We start from the raw sequence: 22,107 nt of genomic DNA on the forward strand, positions 1-22,107 counted from the left end.
GACGAACTGCTGGCGAGAGGTTAGAAAGCACTGGAGCCATTTTAGAGCATTAGTATCGAGTCCTATGAAGCGTAATGTTAGTAGTAGTAGCTGGTGACATACTTTATCAAATGCTTTCGCAAAAACTAAAAATATGCAATCTGCAATGGATCGGTGGTCGAGGATGACATGTAACTTGTGATTGAACGAAAGAAGCTGCGTTTCGCATGAGTATATCTTGCGAAAGCCATGTTGAGCCTGGTGAAAAAATGAGTTAGATTCCAGAAATGTGATAATTTGAGAAACGAGAATGTGCTCTAATATTTTACTAGGTACACTGGTGATGGATATAGGCCTGTAGTTATGAGGAAAATGCTTGGATCCGGATTTGTGCGCTGGGTCCACCTTCCCTATCTTCCAGTCTGACGGTAATTCACAACTTTCCAATGACTGCTGGAATATTTTAGCTAAAATAATTGATGAATACATTTTGGTACTTTTCAAAAACTTTGCGTTAATGTTACCAAATGCCGGCCGCTGAAAATACTTTAAGGTTGTCAATAATTTTAGCAACACCGTCAGAGTGGGCCACCACGGGATACATTGGCAAATATTTGTAACCGCGAAAGATAGGAAGCTCAACGAGGGAAGAAGTAGAAAACCAATTTGAAAACGCATCATTTAGGACACTCGCGCATTTATTATCAGGTACTGGTGCATCATCTAAGTCTATTAATGTAACACGCGCAGTTTTCTTGGGGTTAATAATCTTCTAAAAATTTTGGGGATTCTGCAGATTCTGTAGTGTGTTCTCAGCAAAATATTTGTTAGGTCTCGTTACAACGGAAATATATTCATCGTCTGCTTTACGATACAATTCCTAGCGAGTCTGATTATGAGATGATTTAGCCATACGATAAAAGCGTTTTTTTTTTTGTTTGAACGTCGTCTTATGTGCAAATTACACCATGGCGCATCTGGATTATATGATATGGTTCGAGTCGGAATAAAGTGATTAGTAAACTCCTGAACCTTGGCTTTCAATAAATCCCAGTTTGCCTCAACAGAGCGCTCTTGAAAAGTATCTAAGAATGATGTTAAGAAAGAGTGCAAGTGCATATTAATTTGGTCAAAATCAGCCCAGTTATAGTTGCGCAATAGTTTTGTCGTGATAGTAATGCTAAAGTTTAATACAACGTGATCACTTAAGTTTGGCAAGTAGGTCAGTTGAGAACACAGTTTAGGGCGTGTGCACAAAATCAGGTCTAATATGTTAGCTGTTGTTTGTGTGACCGGGTAGGTTTAGTAACAATGTGGGTAAAGCTGGATGATGAACACAAATGAAAAACTTCGCGGCACGTTCGGCAGGAAAAATGTGGAGTTGAGGTCCAGTCAACGCCAGAGTAATTAAAATCAACCAGTAAGAACACGGGGACAGAGGGATATCGTGATGTAATGGTGCTAATATTGTCGTGAAGTTCGTTGATAAATGCCGGTGACTCATTTGGGTAACGGTAGCAAATGCCTATTATAATCTGACGGCGAGCAAGGTTCACAGACACCCAAACGACTTCTATGTGTGTGTTAATATTGAGCGCGAGCTATTCCAAATGTTTTTGATAGCTATGAGAACACCTCCGCCTTGCCTTTCCTGTCTATCAAATCTGTAAAAATGAAATTAGTTAGCTGAGTCGAGGATTTTACTTTCTCTGATGTTCCAACGCAGCCATGTTTCAGTCAACACAATACCAGCGGAGCATGAATCGATAAGAGAGGAAAGTTCTGTGCGCTTTTTGACAATGCTTCTAATGTTTTAGTGAATACGACCGGCGCATGCGTTGATTGTTGCGTGTGGCCACATCCCCTCTGGATTCCCTAATCAGATGATACTTCGGTTGTGAGTGCAGGACATGGCGGTGTCGAATTATTAATCTGAAGTTGCGGACTGGTAGAGACGACTTCGTAGATGTCAGCAACAGGATCATACATGTCGCATTTGTTGGAAATGAAAAGTTTGTTGTACCGGAGTCGGTAACGCGGGGAGGCAGCTGGCTGTAGTTTAGCGAAGCCGGTTACTTTTTTCCGAGCAAGACGAGTGGCTGGTGAAAAGTCTTCTGTCGCACTAATATTCTTTTCTTTTAGTTTTGAGGTGACTGAAAAATGATCTTCTTTAGTTTTATAACTAGCGAATTTAACTATGACAGGACGACAGCATGAGAGTGAATACCGACCTAATCTATGAGCTGAGTCGATATCAGTCGATGAAAGATGGTGATCAAGACAGGTTGCCAGCAACTTTGAAACTTTGTCTTCAGTTTCTAGGCCGTTTCGTATTCCGTGCAAGATTATGTTATCGCGCCGGCTCCTATCAAGCTCGTCGATACGAGCCTGCAACAACTGGTTTGGTCGACGAAGTTCGTCGATAGAACGGGTCGAGTCCTGGGCCGGCTTGCACGATAAAGTCCGAGCTAAGTCCAGACTTAAATGGTGTCTTTAGAAAGACCAAGCTTATTTAAGACGGCTCGTGTTCCGAACGTCGAACGCTTCGGGTTCATGTTCACCAGAGTGGCTTCCCTGAACGGCCTCAGCAACCACTTGGGGCATTTTTTCTCGTAACACAATCTTAAGCCCCAAAAAGCGATGGCTCGGATTTTACACAACGCAAAATTGACGGAATGTGTACATCTTACAGCAAGGACAGTGCCAGCGCATCCCTGTATTTCCCTAATTTCTCTACTTAGACACCTGGCGTCCTTGTGTCTTAACCAAGACAGCACTAGAGTCGTAATCATACAAGCGACTTATTCAAGTCAGGACTGAAGCCCAGTCTTGACTCCAGTCTTAAGCGGCCATGCTAGTGGCCTATTCTTTAGACTCCAGTTAAGTCTGGACTTAGCTAAGACAGTCTTAGGATTGTTTTGTGCAAGCGGGCCCTGTGTATGGCTTTCAAGCGTTTGCAACCAAGGTTCCACAGCTTCTAGCCTGCTGCCAACATTTTCAAGTAATGTTATGTTGTCTAAGCCTCATTTCATCCATGCCCTCCTTTACACGTGTTTCGTCTCCCCTAGCGCTGTTTTACTCGATTTTTAAGCATGTACCAACCAGCCCGTATTTGCCCTCTTCTTTATTACCTCGTTACTAGCCTGAACTTATGTAGTCTGAAGTTGCAGATCGCGAAGTAGTCGTAGAATTTCGAGGTTGCAGTACTTTCACGTACGGTCCATCGACACTCTGATTTCTCAATGCCTTCATGACTGCCTATGTTTCGAATGAGAAATGCTTTTATTATAAAGTGAATGCTGTGGAGGCAGGCTGCATGCCTTCTGGCGCCGAGGCTCAAAGTGAGAACTAAGACGAAGATGAACCACCTCTACAGGCGGAAAAGTAGTTCGAACTAGGTTTGGCCTCCCAGGAGAACAGCGGGGAGCGTCTCCCAAGCGCGCATACCCCTAAGGAAGCCGAGCGCCAGGCCGTGGGATGCTTGTGCCCATTTTTACCGGTGGGTGTCCAGCGATGGGCTTTGAACTGACCACGTCTGCGGCAGCTGAGGTTGCGGCACAAAGGGAGCACTACAGCTGAGGCCTTTGCAAGACGAACATGAGCCCCCTTTGCAGGCTGAGAGATTCGAAACTGGGTTTGGGCCCACATTTTTACCGGTGGGTGTCCGGCGGTGGGTTTTGAACTAACCACCGCCTGCAGCAGAGACGGGCGCTCTAACCTCTAGGCCGAGCTTGTTACATTCCGAGCATTTTCTAGTACCTGATTGGATATGATCGATAGCACAGTACCCTTTCCAGAAGCCCCCCTTGATCCTTTAGTTGACTGAAGTCTCTCTATGGCTACCCTGATTCTATTAGCGATGGCCTTAGTACATACCTTTACGAAATGGCTAGCAAGTTTATCGATCTTTAATTTCCATGTCCTTCATAGTCTTTCCTTAAAATTCAAGAAATTATAATATAACTGTAGAGCGCCGGACCTCAGCTCAGGTTTATTCCACAAACACGTGTTAATCTGCAAAAAGGGGAGCAAGGATAAAAATATATTCAGCGACCAGATATCGGAAACATACACTGCACACAAACACCGTGCCAGTCACTGTTTACCGAATCAAAGCAACAAATATTTCGTTGAATGTGAGGCTAGATTACAGCATCGCCTGTCGGACGAACGCTTGCTCGAGCATCGCCGTATAGCTTCGTCAACTGCAGAGGTAGTTAAACTCAAACGTGCGAAGGCTTGGGGACTGATGGGCTTCCCTGTACAGCAGGTGTTCTTGCTGTTTCTTCTGCTGCCTTCGCTCGTACCGAGTGGTGTTGGTGACCACCGCTGCGTCCGTGGCTCAGTGACACATTGCGGTGCGGAGATGACGACTTCTCTTCTCGGACTGTACACGTTTATTTACACTTTTTACAATTGGCGTATTTACACCAATGTCGTCGGATGCGACATCAAACGTAGAGGGCTAACTGCGACTGGTGAACGATCTGAGGTCAGAGGCTAGCAGAATCAGGCCTTGGCCTCCTGCTACACTTTAGGCCGGAGTCCCTTGAGATCTCCGTCAGCCTAGCCTCCCTCTCGAACAACCCGTCTGCCCTCCACTCACGTCCGAGCCCCACTCTCTTCCGAGCCCAACTCTCCAACACTCGCTTTCTTAGCGTTACCCAAAATTCCAGTTTTGTCCGTTGACCAATCAACGTACGCCACTCTGTGGCCAATAACATGCAGTCCTTTAAAATGGGCTGGCCAATCATTGTGCCACATATACCCTCTCCTACGCATGTCAAATAAAACACACACAAAGCACGCACTAAGCGGCGAGTGGTTGCGCACACAAACACATACATCTGCAACTTTTCCCTCTCCAAAATCCTCCCACGCAAGAGGCGCCAAGCAGTCGCAAAACTCAACGGCGTCGACGGTTACACTTCCGAAAATACATAAAAACACACACGCGCAAACCTCAGGCCAACACATTCCGATCCCTGCCCTTGGCCGGTTGCGCGCGGGCGGTGGATTCACAGGGACACACAGGCGTCTTCCCGGGAAGACATGTCAACAGCGGCTCCCCAGGCCCGTGTTACGCCGCGTTTCGGGATTTATGGCCTCCGCGCCCTCTCCACTCGAACCGGGAGACACCGCAGTTAGCGCCGAACCCATAACCACGCGCTTATGCTGTGCGCTCTAACTGCACTGTTCTGCCTCCCTCGCGGCACGGATCGGAGAGAGCCGGCGGCGTCGCCCGCTGCCATGTGTTCTGGGCTCACTTTCGAGAAGCGGTCGCCCGCGCGACCGTCATAAATCTGCCCGCGTCTAACTGCCCCTTTACCTTGGTCGCCCCCTCGGAATCTCGCTGCTGTGCGAAGCCCGCTAACTTAACTCCTCCCCATCGAGAATGTTGCGCGTACACTTGCTGTACGCTCAACATAAAACTCCCCTAACGGGGGAAGGAGGGGGGGGGGGGGGGCATTGTGGTGTGGCGTACACCAAACAAAACAAACAAACGCAGCTATGCAAACAATCGTGCAACGCTCCGTACAGAGGCGCGCGCGCCCTGAACGACAATCTCCGCGTGCACGTTCGCAAACGGCAACTAAACCATACGCCATACAAGGCAACACAGCTTGGCATACATAACACCAAATCAAGCAATAAACACTGCATAATCAAACGCAAAACAATACAAGGTAACACGTGTAAACCACATGATACACAGAACATAGGAGTGCCAGATACTGATACACACAGACAAACTAACAGTCCTTAATCAACGCTCAAGTGCAGGCAGGACCCTGCCCTGTACGTTCTTTGGTCCACCATGGTAATTTCACCCACCAATATTAGGTGAACAGCACAATCACCGCAATCTTCCCCATACTCAACGAGCCAACGGGGCTTGTTACAACTTCCAACACCCCGATGAGCGGCGACCTGAGCCGTCCACTCTAGATACCACTCTCTAGCCTAGACAGAGCATCGGCAAACCGGTTAAGCGATCCTTTGATGTGCGAAAACTCCAGATCATATTTTTGCAGCGCTAGAACCCATCGAGTTAGGCGCGCACTGGAGGGTGTGGACTGGGTCAGATAAGTCAGCGGATTATGGTCCGTGACCACTTTGATCTTAGCACCGAAAAGCCATGTGTCAAGGCGGCTCAGCGCCCACACAATTGCAAAGGCCTCACGCTCGATAGCAGACCACTTCGCCTGTTGCGGCGTTAGCTTTTTACTGAGGAAGGCGATAGGTTTCTCAGAACCATCCAGCTCCTGACTCAGACATGCACCTACCCCTTTTTCCGAGGCATCAGTAGTTAGCACGAACGCCTTACCTGTCTGTGGGGCACCTAATGTCGGAATTGCCTTCAACGCAACCTTTACATTGTTAAAGGCTCTTTCAGCCTCTGAGCTCCATGGAAGATTGTTCGGCACGCGTCGGTTCGTGAGATCGGTCAGAGGGCGTACAACTTCGGAGTAAGATGGTATGTACTCCCGGTAGTAGTTGAAGAGGCCCAAAGCGCTACGTAGTTCCCTTTTCGTTGAGGGACTCTTAAGCTCTGCTACAGCACTCACTCTCTCTGGATCTGGGGAGTGTGTGCCAGATCCGACCACATGCCCAAGGTACCTGACTTTAGGCTGAGCTAAGCGGCATTTTTCCGGGTTAATCGTTAGCCCCACCGATGCTATCGTGGCAAGAACCGCTTCCAGGTGCTGCATATGTAGCTTCCAAGTCTCAGAGTAGACGGCTACATCATCTATGTAGGCGCACGAATAGTCTCGGTGCTTTCGCAGGATCTCGTTCATGATCCTCTGAAACGTTGCCGCCGAGTTACGAAGTCCGTACGGCATCACTCTCCACGCGTAAAGACCACTGGTGGTCGCAAATGCGGTATGCTTCTGAGAGCCTGGTTCAATCGCGATTTGCCAGTAACCTCTCGTCATATCTAGAATGGATATGTATCGGGCCCTGGCTACCTCGTAAAGCAGCTCACTGGTTTTTCCCATCGGGAAGCTATCCGCTTCAGTGACAGCGTTCAAGCGACGGTAGTCAATGCACATTCTTACTGTGCCATCCTTTTTAGCAACACACACAACCGGATGCGCGAAGCTACTTTCTACGGGATATATGAGTCCCCATTCTTTCAGTTGCTCCACCTGCCGTTCTACCTCTCCTCTCAGTGCTATCGGCACACGATAGGGATACGCCTTGGTAGCTTTAGCCCCTTGAAGCAAGATGATTTTGTGCTCACCGACGCTACACCTTCCCGGCCTTTCAGAAAATGTACTGCCGTACCGTCTCAGCAGGTGGTCTAGCTCCGTCACCTGTCGGTTTGACAAGTGCGTGTTTTCCTCTAGCAGTGCAGCCACTGTCCTCCCGTTTTCACTAAATTGCGGGGTTGTTTCAATCTCGCCAAACTCTTCGTCTGAGTCAAAGACCACGCCGACGTTATTCACCCGAGCGTAGTACTTCCTGAGACGGTTCGCGTGCACCCATTTTTCTACGTCTCCCGGGAGCTGTACGATATAGCTGTCTGGCCTCACCTGCTGTTTCACTTCGGCAGGTCCGATCCATTTGGGCTGCATTTTCGCGACCTGTCCCGTTTCTAGAATCAGTACCTGATCGCCCGCCTCAAATGATTTCCGCCTCGCCCTGAGGTTGTACCTATCCGTGTATAGCTGTTGCATTTGCTCACCTCGCTGATCTGCGGCACGGGCTGCTTCAGCCATTCTCTCTCGGAGCTCGGTCAAATACGCAGATGCGACGTTATTCAACCCTGTTGGGGGCTCCCACGCTCCGGTCCACGTCTTTTGTAGTATGCTAAGAGGCCCCTGTGCCACCCTACCGTACATAAGCTCGAAAGGGGGTATTCCTGTGATCTCGTGCGGCAGCTCACGGTACGCCCAAAGTAGACAGGGTATATATCTATCCCAGTCCCTGGCATGGTCGTGAATCACGTGTCTCAGCATGGACTTGAACACTCCATTCCACCTCTCCACGAGCCCATTGCTCTGCGGGTGTTCCGGCGTAGAGAAGCGTACTTGTGCTCCCAATCGCTCTGCCAACTCTTTCGTTAGCCCTGCCGTGAAATTAGCCCCTTGATCACTACACACCAGCTCTGGTACGCCGAAGCGCGCAAAAATGTCCAGCAATGCCTGACAGGTGGCTTTAGCGGTTAGTGCTCGCAGTGGAATTACCTCAGGCCACCTCGTGCAAAGGTCGATTAAACACAATGCATACCGATGTCCGCGCGCAGAAGCCGGCTCAATAGGCCCTATGCAGTCAAGGTAGACAACCTGAAATGGCTGCTGCGGCCGTGTCAACGGGGTTATCGGAACTCGGTCCGTCACCTTCCTGTTAGTGAAAGTCTGACACGTGTGACACGACTGGCAATGCTTTGTCACATCTGCAGACATTGTTGGCCAAAAGAAGGCACTGCGAATACGTTGCTTTGTCTTTTTCTCTGAAAAATGCCCCCCGCACGCTTTATCGTGTGCTAGTATCAACACTTCCCTTCGACGCGTCTCGGGTAGGACCAATTGTTTGCACTGCCTGCCATTCATGTCATCTTTGTGAAACGAGAGTCCTCCTTCAACCACCATGCCATGCGTTCCATCGCGTCCCTGTGCCCATGAGCTTTCTAATGACGCATCTTCTCTCTGCTCTTTCGCGAACGTGTCCGCGCATTGCTCGCCGTTCGGCACCGACGATTCTGGTGCAACTGCTCCGTCCTGAACACCCGTAGGGCCGCTTTCTATCGCCTGGTCTTCGGCTACCTCTCTAGGACGCACGCTCTCCTCAACCGCTTCACGGGCGGCTTCTTCTGCCTGCACAATGCGCACGGCTAGCTCAGTGGCTTGTCTCCGCACTTTCCTCAGCTCATCAAACGCATCTGGGGTTAGAAGCGCATCTATCCCTTCCGTTAAATGGTCCGTTACTGCGCACAGTGTCATAAGCTGAGGGGCTACGCCCTCGTCATTAGCGGACAGGCTCAGTGGGACATACATCAAATCAGCTGGAACTGTCTTACCAAATGCTCCTTTAAGGCGAACCTTGCCTGCACCCTGAATGTCTGCCTCAGCCGGGATGACATTCCTTCTCAGGATGGTAATGTCAGCACCTGAGTCCAAACAAGCCGTAAATGGGCGCCCCGCAGACGTGAGCTCAACCCAAGTTAATTTCGACGTAGAAACGGTGTCTGTCGGCGTTGCCGCGCACTCGTACACATCACATGCAGCTCTGGCAGTCAGCTTTTCCGGTGCGGAGCCCTTGGCGCGTTGCCCACCCATTATTGCTTTAGGCCTCGTTTGGTTGCACTGCCATTGGTAGTGACCCATCTCACCGCAGGTGAAGCACCTAGAAGACGGCTTCCGATCGATCCCATGGAACCTTCCTTTTCCTACGGGGTCCCGCCAACTGTGTGAATCAACCTTACTCGCTTCAGCAACCTTCCGAGAATTTGGGCGTTTGGAAGCTCTGCTTTCCTCGTATCCCTGTGCTAACTTGGCAACATCCTCAGGTTTTAGCCATTCCCCTGTCTCATGCTGTAAGACATACGTGCGCATGTCATCCTCCATTAGCTGTTTGACGCGATCTGCAATCAGTAGCGCCCGCAGATCTTCCAAGCTTGTTATGTCTCTACTACGCAGGTAGTAATCAAGCAACCCTTCTAGTTTCGTGACAAACTGTCCCCATGTTTCGCCGCCTTTCCGACAAGCATAGAACCTACGCTTATATTCCTCAGGTGTGAGCTTTAACTCACCCAGAATATAATCACGCACTTCCTCGTAGGACTGCCTTCCGCTTACTGCCTTATTTGCTATCAGCATGCGGCTTTTCTCGTTTAAGAATGGGACAATTATCGAGCCGCGTACCTCCTCGGGAATCTCGCAACTTTGAAGCATACTTTCCGCGCTTCGAAACCATGCGGGGGCCAACTCGTCTTTCTCTGGCATTGGCGCGAGAATAGCGCGTAAATCTTTTGCATATCGACCCAATCCAGATCGAGCGCCTCGCCCGCCTTGATTCTTTAGTCTCTCTAACTCCACCTGGAGTCTCAGAGCTTCAATCTCCAGCTCCTTTTCTCGCAGTCTGGCAGCTGCGTTGTTCCCTCCTGACGTTAGACCTCTGTCAAGATCCGCGGTTACCGACGCACTACTAGAACTTTGATCATGATCGCCAGTAATGGTACTGCTCAAGGTCTGCCCCCGCTCATCGGAAGCTGTTGCGCCGGAGCTCTGCCCCACGCCATCAGAGCTGTCCGTAGACTTTTGGCTCTCTGATCGAGTTACGACCATGGTGAACCCGGAGAAAACAGGACAAGGACCCACCTGTATACAGCTAGTGTCAGTCCGTCGCACTGGGTTGCCGTTTGGTCACTGCTTTCGGTCCGTCGAACACCTGGACACCATCAGCACATCAGGCTCAGCATCGGTCGTCGCCACTCGAAAAGTCAGTCTTGGTGCCCTTTCTGCTACGCCGGATCTGCGCAGCCTCGCTGGAGTCGCTCCCCGTAGCTGCCTCTCTAAGCCGGTAGCGTCGATTCACGGGGCACCTCGACTTCAAACTTCTTCTTGGTCAGCCTTGGCTCACCGATGTAGTGTGCCACCCTCCGTGTACATCAGTCCGCGGCGTTGTCGATCTCTCGCCACTCCGCAGGAAGTCGCTGGGCCGATCCTGTCTCGACTGCGCCAGTTAAACTCAAACGTGCGAAGGCTTGGGGACTGATGGGCTTCCCTGTACAGCAGGTGTTCTTGCTGTTTCTTCTGTTGCCTTCGCTCGTACCGCGTGGTGTTGGTGACCACCGCTGCGTCCGTGGCTCAGTGACACATTGCGGTGCGGAGATGACGACTTCTCTTCTCGGACTGTACACGTTTGTTTACACTTTTTACAATTGGCGTATTTACACCAATGTCGTCGGATGCGACATCAAACGTAGAGGGCTAACTGCGACTGGTGAACGATCTGAGGTCAGAGGCTAGCAGAATCAGGCCTTGGCCTCCTGCTACACTTTAGGCCGGAGTCCCTTGAGATCTCCGTCAGCCTAGCCTCCCTCTCGAACAACCCGTCTGCCCTCCACTCACGTCCGAGCCCCACTCTCTTCCGAGCCCAACTCTCCAACACTCGCTTTCTTAGCGTTACCCAAAATTCCAGTTTTGTCCGTTGACCAATCAACGTACGCCACTCTGTGGCCAATAACATGCAGTCCTTTAAAATGGGCTGGCCAATCATTGTGCCACATATACCCTCTCCTACGCATGTCAAATAAAACACACACAAAGCACGCACTAAGCGGCGAGTGGTTGCGCACACAAACACATACATCTGCAACTTTTCCCTCTCCAAAATCCTCCCACGCAATAGGCGCCAAGCAGTCGCAAAACTCAACGGCGTCGACGGTTACACTTGCGAAAATACATAAAAACACACACGCGCAAACCTCAGGCCAACACATTCCGATCCCTGCCCTTGGCCGGTTGCGCGCGGGCGGTGGATTCACAGGGACACACAGGCGTCTTCCCGGGAAGACATGTCAACAGCGGCTCCCCAGGCCCGTGTTACGCCGCGTTTCGGGATTTATGGCCTCCGCGCCCTCTCCACTCGAACCGGGAGACACCGCAGTTAGCGCCGAACCCATAACCACGCGCTTATGCTGTGCGCTCTAACTGCACTGTTCTGCCTCCCTCGCGGCACGGATCGGAGAGAGCCGGCGGCGTCGCCCGCTGCCATGTGTTCTGGGCTCACTTTCGAGAAGCGGTCGCCCGCGCGACCGTCATAAATCTGCCCGCGTCAAACTGCCCCTTGACCTTGGTCGCCCCCTCGGAATCTCGCTGCTGTGCGAAGCCCGCTAACTTAACTGAGGTCATCCGTTGCTCATGCAAGGCGTTTTTGAATAGGACACGTGTGATGCGGACACGCAAGGTCAACACTCAAATGAGCCGAGAAATGTTTTGCTCTTTTTAGTATATTTAACGAAAACGAGAACTGCATTAGGGGCCCTTCTGTGGCACTAAGCAAAAAATAAATCGATTATCCAAGGCAAGCAAGTTGGTTCAACCAGGTAGGCGATAGAAGGTGCATCGATTCGGTAGAGTGAGTGGCCTGCAGTGTATGTTTCCGATGTTGTTTTCTGGTTGCGGAATGCTTTTATGGCCTTTGCGACTCCTTTTGCAGATCAACGCTTGTGGAATAATCCGGAGGTGAAGTTCGGTGCCTTCGTCCGTGTGTGTACCTTCGTTCGCTTAATGTCTTTACTCTTTCTTTCCGGCTTCGACTAATTGGGCACCTCATCATCCTGTGGTGACTGCATCGTACCTTTCCGATTACCTCTACAGCATGCAGAATGCGAGGGTCCGAAGTTATTTATCCTTAGTCTCTCCATTACAGTTTCGCCATGTCCACTTCCGGTTCTACATTAGCTGAAGAAGGTGTTGATAATTTTGAAGTGATTCAACTAATACGTTCCCCCTGCTTATGCTAATGCCACATTCACTCACTGCCTGGTCTCCAGCCTACTTTTTTTCTATCCGTACTATCTACTAGCTGCTTTTTTATTTTCGCCATTGCCGATTCTCCATCTTCGTAGAAGCCTTCAACTTTTTGGTCACCATGACTACATCTAGGGGCCTGTACAGCCTCAAGCTTATACCCTTTATTAAGCTTAATTACGGTACCTGCCACCATCTGAATAATGCTACAAAACTCACCTATGTTATGTTACGTGTCACAAACAGGCCGAGGTGCTCTTTTTTGAGTGTTTGAGTCAAGTATCAAAGCTTTGCGTGTAGCCTACAATTTACAAACAATTTTTCAAAAGTGCCCCTGGCGTCCGTCCGCACTCTGTGAGGTAGACAGCGCCTCGTACGCTCCCCGAGACTTGCTGCGTGCGCTCGTTCATTTTATGCTCCCAAGTGACGGAGCGCTGTCCAAAATTGTTATCATATTGGCTTGCGCTGAGTTGAGTAGGCGAGGAGCATTGTTTTCGATCGCCAATATTTTCGGTTCAAATGAAGCTAGCTATATATATTTTTTTTCATTGGGGGAAAGGGGGGGGGGTGGAGAGGACTAATAAAATGCAACTTGCTCCTCATGCGCGTTACCTATAGGTTTAGTAAATAGCTTTTCATGGGCTCTTTAAAATCATTTTGAAAGGGACCACGTATTTAGATGAATGGTTTATTGATATCCACCAAAGCAGCCATGCGCCTACAACGGAAACTGCACCAGTTTGTGCACCAACTTCATAGCTAAAGAAAAATCGGCGTTTCATCCAAATTTTCTCTATCCAAGACTTTTCTTAGAAATCTGTATGGCAACACTCGGGCAATTGCTTGGTTTACTTCATGTTCTACTCCACATCCGACGATTCGCTAAAAATACTTTGAACATTATTTGGAATCACTGGAGGCTGTTTCAAGTTGTTTAATTTTTCCTTGGTTTGGTGTTGTCAAGTTAGACGTTCAGTATCGCACAATCTGGCAACACTGAGATTTGGTCCCCTACTGAGATAGCCACATTTGGAGGAAATGAAAACTACACTCGTGGGCCCAGCGATGTCGGTGCTGGCTAAAGAACTTATGGCGTGGAAAATAATCCAGAGTGCTCTTGTATAACATCCATTTAAAACCACGCACATATTCCGCTGCATACGTCGCATATAACCATAGTTTCTCATTGTTCAGACATGATACGATTCACTATTTTATTTTAACACTATAGCGTCATATGCTCCGTTGTGAAGATAATCCTGCCTTGCAGTTGTGTCCAACAAATTACAAACATGGCTCGTTCAAGTGGTTGCCTGACATGCGGAGACCACATGGCATGGCGAATTTGGAGGCAGGATTAGAATCATGGGTCCTTCCGTTCGGAGTCCGTTCCCCATTGACCAATCATGTACAAGTTTGGACGAAAGGAAACGGAGCACGTTTTTGTCTTGTAATGTTTTAAAGCTGGAGTTTCATTACGCCAGTTAGCTCGAGCCTCGTCAGTGTCAGCGCCTCAAGGAGCCCACACTCGGGTCTCTCCTTTCATGTTGGAAGGTGACATTTACAATCTGCCTGCAATGACATCTGAATTCACTTAACCCCTGTGCCACGCAGTTAACTAACAGCCTGAAAGTAGGTTCTGCATAGAACGCCGGTAAACTTTGATGCGTTTAACGGAACTCTCGTTGTGTTCTATACATCGCTTGGTCGCCCGCAGCCAAAGCTTTAGCTTCACATCTGGTTAGGCAGCGTTGAAACCCTGTATTTTTTCGTGTGTTACCTCTTGAAACTGACAGCGGTGTATGTGCTAGATGTTAGTAAACATCGGTGCGCTTTCGTATGAAAAAAAAATAGTGTTTTCTTATCTGGGACACACAACGCCTTGTTGCAGTTAAACCTGAAAAGAGCGCCGTTTACAGTTATGTACGCGTTAATATACAATAGACAAGGCAGGGCTTTAAAATTATGTGGAGTGGGCTTTCATATGTACGATTAGGAGCACCGTTAGATGCCAAAATTAGGGTGAGTAACAAAGTGCGCGAACTAGGACCCACAGTACGTGATGGTGTCGGACCAAGCGTATCTTATTTTTTTTACCACTTGTGTGGCTAATTCCACATCGCTTACTTGGTATCGGATGTGTTCCATATGTATTGCAATTTGGCGGGTGCGAAACAAAATGTTTAAAAGCATCTGAATCTTGGTACTTGAGTTTCAGTCATTTAAATTTCTGTAATCAGAGCACATCAAGCTGAATACACTTAGACACTATTAAAGTAAGCGTTATGAAACACATACAGAACAATATTAAGCAATTGCTCAAACCAAATATATAAGCGCACATAACTACACCCTGATGAGACAGGTGCCAGCGCAAGGCTCTAAGCACACATATAAAAGATGGACAACTGGAGTAACCGATATCGCTTTTCTATGAGAGGGAAGTTGTGTTTTTCCATAAGTACCCCTTCAGTGTTAAAAATATTGGAGCGTGAGTCGAGACATATCTGTGCTGATTATATGCGCCGATAAGTACGAGAACTGAAACAACGAGAGATATATCTAGTTATTTTAGGTGACATGGTCCTCTTATCGTCAGGTAAGGTGGGCAGTGCAAAGTATTCAAGTGACCGTTAAAAGTTACAGAGTGTAGGCTTGAATGAAAAGCGCTTTACAATCAAATGCATTATTTCTCTGCTAAATAACTATTTCACTCTGAGGGAATATATTTTGGGATTCCACACGCAGCGCAGTTGGTGGGCTCGCGGCAAGGCTCTTGGGGGATGCAGCGTCATCAACTTCATGATGTACGTGCGCGGAAACCGGCGCGACTACGACGGCTGGGCGCACAAGTACGGCGCCCGAGGCTGGAGCTACGACGAAGTGCTTCCCCACTTCAAGAACATCGAGCACGTCCACATCGATGCCTACGCCAACAACGGTATGCAACGACAGTTCATGGTGGAGCGCCACGAAAAAAAAAAACAAAAAAGAACATTGCAGCTTTCTTCCTGTCGTGTGTATTTCTTGCCATCGTTTCATCGTGATGCGAACGTTTTACGCTATGAGCACCACTCGTAGTATACTGAAAAAAAAAAAAAAATACGCGCCAAACTCAGAGTGCATTTGTTATTAGGAATAATCATAACCTATCTTTTTTTTTTTACTGACACATTGTGGGGGTGGTAATTTGTACCAAACCGCTGCCACATCTAAGAGAAGTATGTAAAAACGTCTCTGTTAATTCCTTGTAGGCGTAAAAAATGTGGTGTATCGAATACGACAAACGTTATAGCTGTTAGGCTCGCATTCGGCTGCAGTAATGAGTACTCACTTGTCACGCGTAAATGCTACCACTGTTCCATTTCTTGCACACTGACAGTCGTTTTGACGAGGCAGCACTGAAACGCATCTCCATGCGAAACAGTCTCGCTGCGCTTGCGGGCTTTGTTTCAATATAAACATTTTCTTTAAGACTACGCGACAAAAAGGATCCACAAAAACCGCTTCCCGAAGCTGAGCACTATACACCACTGCTGCAGCATCGGCAAGCATACGTGTCAGCAGCATGAGTCGGTGTTTTCTGTCTGCGCAGGTTTCCGCGGATCAAGTGGCGAGCTCCCGTGCTCCTACGCCAGCACCCAGACTCTGGTGAGCGACGTCTTCCTGGAAGCCGGGGAAGAGCTCGGCTATTCCTTTGTGGACTACAACGGACCCAAGCAGACAGGCATGTCAAACAACTCGTCTTTTGATAGCTGAAGGAATTAAACTTCCTTAGAGACTTTCCAAGCACGCTAATAACTTCTCACGGCACAACACGTAATGGGATCGCCGATGGCGGCGTGCCCGGGTAGTTTAATGCGCCGCTTATCTCCGCCACCCGTTTCTGTGCGCTTCCACCATGCCCCTGTGTTCATTTACTTCCACTTCCACAACCCCATATGCGTATGTAGAACCAAATAGCGTGTGAAGACCATCGCGGTAGCACAGCTTCAGGACCACTAGTCAACAGCGCGTCGATCAAACCTTTACACCCCCGTCAACCAGAGCAGGCATCTATAGAGCACGGTTGGCTTGAAGGTGTCATGACAGCTAACATCCCAGCATAAACTGATTATTGCATTTCACTCCACACACGTTAAATTATAAATCCTAGAAACTTCAGCTCGTTCGACGCAGTAGATAGATTTAAAATTAATTTTGTTTTACAAATACAGCTTCCTGGTCTGGAAACCGCCGGCCGCTGACGTCAGGAGTAAGAACAAGATATCATCCCCAGGTCGTCTGCACGCCATGGATGGTGGTCACTAAGAACATTTTTTTTTCTTCACAAAATATATTTTATTCCCAAGTTCTTTTTGTTTCTTTGACAAGTCTTTACTATAATACCGGGCCTTAAGGATCCTTGGACTTCTTTTAGGCTTCGTCTAGAGATTATGAAGGAGGCCGAAATCAATAGGCTTATGCTGTATTATTTAAGCATGCATCAGAAGCATATTATTCTTACGTTATGAGAGTTAGGTTGGTTAGCAACGAGCTCTGCGCATATAAAAGGGCACGCATCCAAAGTTTTTTTGCGCCATGTGCGCCGCGGAAGTGGAGAGGGGTTAGCAATGAGCAATACGACATTGCGTCGCTCTTCCGGTCCAAAAAGTAAGAGGAAAACCGAAACGAGCATACGTTGACGCGAGAGCACACGTTGCGACATTAGAGGACCAAACAAAACTTTTGAACGAAGTGGAACGTCTTGACTTTGCTGTTATATGCGCGTGTTAGTCAAACTTGATTATTTTCGGTCGGAAAAGTATATTCAGCCTGGCCAGGGCCAGTGCACGAAAACATACGCCGCCGTCGCCGTTTCAGTCCCGTCATTACAAAAACTAATGCAACTTGAACGCGCTTCACTGCCTGCACCGAACAAAAGCCTCCTATTCGCCGCCATCTCCGTCTCGCTTCCCCCGCTAGCTTTCTCCGCAGCCGCGCGCGCGACTACGACCGACGGGAGCATGGACGGGAGAATATGAAAAAAGATAAAGAAAGCTTGCGTGCTGTTGAGTGCGGACGGCTAGATGCTCTCCCTCCGGTCGAAGCCGCGCTCCGACGGCCACGCGCTTTCCTCACTACCCCAGTAGAATAAAAAATAATCAAAAGAAAATGTCGACAGGGCACGCAGAAGTGACATAGCTCTACGTCACTGTTGTGTCACGTGATTGCGCGCTCACGATCTGCAAATATATCCTCCCGCAGCCGACTCTCGGCCAAGCCTCACCTTGCATTTTTCTAGTTCTTATCCAGCTAATGACTACACTTCTTTTCTTCTTTTCGCACCGGTTGCACCTTTGTTTGTTCGCTAACTACAACTCCGCTGAAAGAAGCGCCGTGGATGCTACATCCGCTGCCTGGTTTCCCACAAGCAGCGCCAACAGCTGGCGCTCGCCAGACAGGGTCACGCTTCCCGCAAAATGTGCCATTTGTGATGTAGGCAGTTGTCGATTTGGGTTTACTCGATGGCCACATGGCACACACTCAAGAGAGGAAAACCAGAGACGAGCGCTGACAACTGAAGTATATTCAAGACGAAAGCCGAAATAAATTGGAAGGAACAAAACAAAACAATGCTGAGAAGAAGAAAAAAATGCGTGTTACACATGATATTTACGTGATTTAGCGAAGAACTGTAATCCCTATCAGAAAAGCAGGCCGAAGTCTGACTGATGCGCTTATCTCCAGTGATGCGCATGTGGAAGGTTTCCATAATCTCGCGCCCAAATTGATCCCTGTGCCCAAATATGATTGTTGTATTAAAAGAGTGGTTTACATTTGAGCTTCTTTTTCCTATCATTCGTGGCACACGTGCGGCAGTGCTTAGGAAAGTTATCAAGGGAGTCTCCGCCGAATAACCTCCGATGTGCGCCGAATCTTTCGTTGAGACGCATCTTCAAGTTTGACCAATGTGCAATGCCCAACATGAAAATGAAAAGAAAACTTTGCGAACCACTCACCTCAGTCACCTGGTACAGGGAACGTTAAGCAGGACGGTGTGCTTGATACCACACTCACTATTTCGTCTCTTTTTTTTTCGCCATCATCCTTCCGGCTGTGCACCTGCGAACAGATTGATAACAACTTTAGAGGGGCGGAAAACACCACGAGAACGGGGTGGCGCCACGCTACATTATTAGTCCATGTGAAAGTCGGTGGACGTATGGTATAATGGCAACACTTCTCTTTCCTGGGCCCTGCCTTGATTTGACTCACCAACCGCCCACACACTTCCACGATTATATGCTGAGGGTGCCCACTTCCTTTCAGCTGATACTTTCATAGATTACATGTGGGCGGTATTTGTAGATGGCCTTCTTGTCTGTGTCCGTTTCAGTGTTGCGCCGCCGTTCAATTTTAAACAACGCCATCTCGTACATCGCTTTGACCGCCTTCCAAACAGGGCGGCTACATCATCCTGCGCTGACCTATAGCTTTTGGAACAGCCTTCTCATACAGCGAACATTACACGGGTCATCCGGAGAGGACTCGAGGCCCTGGCTCCTGCATCGCTCCGCCGCCCGACACCATGGCCATGATACAGGCCGTTGTTCGCCAAGAACTCGCCAACGTCGGCTTCTCCTCCAGCCCCGTGCCGCCACCGTCACCAAAGCACCCTGTTCCTGTAGTGGCTGCTGCTACCGCGAGCCAGGCTTCGTCGCTACCTTAGCCGCAATCCTGCAGAGTAGCGCACCTCAGACGACAGGCCAATTTGCTTCATTTGCTGTCGCGCCGGCCGCACATCTCGCTATTGCCGTAACTGTACCTTCTTCGCCCTTCGCTCGTATTACAATGCCTACCGTCGATACTACAATGGACCTTGACGCTTCCCGGCCCAACCAGAGGAGCCCCGCCTATGATGGACCTGCACATTATCTTCCTCAAACAGATCAGCCTCGCAATGAAACCGTCCCCACTGCCTGTCGCGCCAGCAGGTCTCAATCCCCACTGGCTCGTCGATCCCGTTCACCGGCGCCTAGTCGCAGCTTCTCCCCATCATACGCCCGCACCTACTCGGGAAACTAGCGAGTGCAGCGCCCGGGAGTGACTCTGCATTACCGACCCGGACTGTCAACTCGGAACCGACCCCCACACACAGACGTAACCTCATTGACATTCTTGTGGACGGAGTCTCCGTTTCTGCCCTTATTGACACTGGAGTTTATATTTCAGTCCTTAGTTCGTCGTTTCGCCAGCGCCTCAAAAACGTTCTTACGCCCGCTAACACCTCTACAGTTCGTGTTGCTGATGGAAACACTGCGACCATCATCGGAATGGGCATTGCGCGCGTCAACATCGCCGGCCATCACGTCCCTGTCCTCTTCGCCGTCCTTACTACTTGTCCTCAAGACGGGACTTTTGGCCTAGACTTTACAACAGCCCATTCCGCTCTCATTGACTGTGCCTCCGGACTTCTGCGCCTAGCCCTGCCCCATTGTGTTCACGACCCCAGTGCTGACCATTTCCAGCCTTGCCTCCGCTCCAGTACACTTACTCGCCTACCTCCCGAGGCGGCAGTATACGTGCCCATGTCACCTTTTCCCTCTCTTCTTGACGGCGTCTACGTTGTCAACCCCATCACCAACGTCACTCTACAGCGCAACATCGTCCTACCTAATAACATTGCACACGTCGAGAGCAACCTCACCTACATTACCTTACTCAACTTCAGCAAATCTTCGCAAGTTCTCCCGGAAGGCACTTTCCTTGTCGAACTGTCACCTTTGTCCAACTTTACTATTTCTGCAGTGCTGTCAGACCGTCACGCCGAGGTACCTGCACAACCTGTCCCGTCACATAGTCCGAAGGACCGCATCTAAGCCATGGTTGCCTCTCACCTGCGTCCCGAATATGCAAGCGCCCTTGCCGGCCTTTTGCGGTCATACAGCGGCATTTTTGATTTCGGTCACGAATCCCTGGGTCAAACGTCCGTTGTCACACATTGCATCGATTCTGGAGATGCCCGCCCTATTCACAGACGGCCTTACAGAGTTGCTCTTTCCGAACGCAGGGTCATTCAAGAAGAAGTGCAGAAAATGTTTGTCAGCAACATTATTGAGCCGTCCAGAAGCCCCTGGGTGTCTCAGGTAGTACTCGTTAAAAAGAAAGACATCTGGAGGTTTTGCATAGATTATTGACACCTAAACAAGATAACCAAGAAAGACGTGTGCCCTCTTCCAAAGATCGATGACGCCCTCGACTGCCTGCATGGTGCCAACTACTTCTCCTACATCGATCTCCGTTCTGTATATTGGCAGATCTCTGTTGACGAAAGAGATCATGAAAAGACGGCTTTTGTCACCCCAGATGGCCTCTACCAATTCAAGGTGATGCCTTTCGGCTTATGTAATGGCCCTGCGACCTTCGAGTGCATAATGAACTCTTTACTCATCATCATCATCATCATCAACCTGACTATACCCACTGCGGGGCGAAGGCGTCTCTCATACTTCTTCAATTAACCCGGTTCTGTGCTAGCTGCATTCACTTGACCCCTGCGAACTTCTTAACCTCATCCGCCCACCTAACTTTCTGCCGCCCCCTGCTACGCTTTCCTCCCCTTGGAATCCAGTTTGTTACCTTAGCGACCATCGGTTATCCTCTCTTCGCACTACATGTCCTGCCCATGCCCATTTCTTCTTCCTAATTTCCACTAGAATGTCGGTAACTTGAGTTATTTCTCTGACCCACTCTGCACGCTTCCAATCTCTTAATGTAACCCCTACCATGTTTCGTTCCATAGCCCTCTGGGTTGTCCTCAACTTAAGTAGAACTCTCTTGGTCAGCCTCCACGTTTCAGCCCCATAGGTGAGTATAAGTAAGATGCGACTATTGTATACTTTCCTCTTGAACGATACCTGTAAGCTGCTAGTCATAATCTGCGAGTGCTTGCCAAATGCGCCCCATCCCAATCTTATTCTTTACTACGCGGCTTCAAATGGACCACATGTCTGTGCTACCTCGATGACGTCATCGTATTTGCATCAACATTTGAGGGCCACCTTCATCATATTTCGGCTATTCTTGGCGTCCTCCGACGAGCTGGCCTTCAGTTGAACTCCAAGAAGTGTAGCTTTGGTCGCCGGGAACTCAAAGTCCTAGGACACTTGGTCAACATCCATGGCATCCAGTCGAACTCCGACAAAATTCGCACTGTAAGTGATTTTCCTATACCGAAATCTAGCAGCGGCGGGCGTAGCTTCCTCGGACATTGCTCATATTTCCGGCGTTTTGTACCAAACTTCGCGGAAACCGCCCGTTCACTCACGAAGATTCTGAAAAAAAGGGGTCTTCTTTTCCTGAGGCCACGAACAATCGGCCGCCTTCGTCGCTCTTATTGCCCACCTCACCGGTTCGCCAGTGTTGGCTTACTGCAATCCGTCAGCGCCCACAGAAGTACGCACCGAAGCAAGTGGTCATGGAATTGGTGCCGCTCTCCCACAACGTCAGCTCGCTTCCCCTCGCGTAATCGTCTGTGCAAGCTGAATCCTCTCTGCTGCCGAACAGAATTATTCGATCGCTGAACGTGAGTGCTCAGCCCTAGTTTCGGCCATTACAAAGCTCCGCCCTTACTTGTATAGGCGGCCATTCACAGTAGTCACTG

At 49.2% G+C, this 22,107-nt stretch overlaps 1 protein-coding gene across 1 annotated transcript in view; it reads left to right on the top strand.

Annotated features, from left to right (window-relative positions):
• Positions 1–22,107, top strand: part of LOC146175270 (uncharacterized) — a 303,458-nt gene that overhangs the window by 99,099 nt on the left and 182,252 nt on the right. Inside the window, exons 3-4 of the mRNA XM_084584704.1 lie at positions 15,210–15,402; positions 16,057–16,188. Of these exons, the coding sequence (XP_084440830.1) occupies positions 15,210–15,402; positions 16,057–16,188 (325 nt within the window). The remainder of the gene's footprint in view (positions 1–15,209; positions 15,403–16,056; positions 16,189–22,107) is intronic.

The sequence above is a fragment of the Amblyomma maculatum genome, chromosome 11 (genome assembly GCF_055883805.1).
Source record: "Amblyomma maculatum isolate TAMU_Amacu chromosome 11, ASM5588380v1, whole genome shotgun sequence".
In the NCBI taxonomy this organism is placed as follows: Eukaryota; Metazoa; Arthropoda; class Arachnida; order Ixodida; family Ixodidae; genus Amblyomma; species Amblyomma maculatum.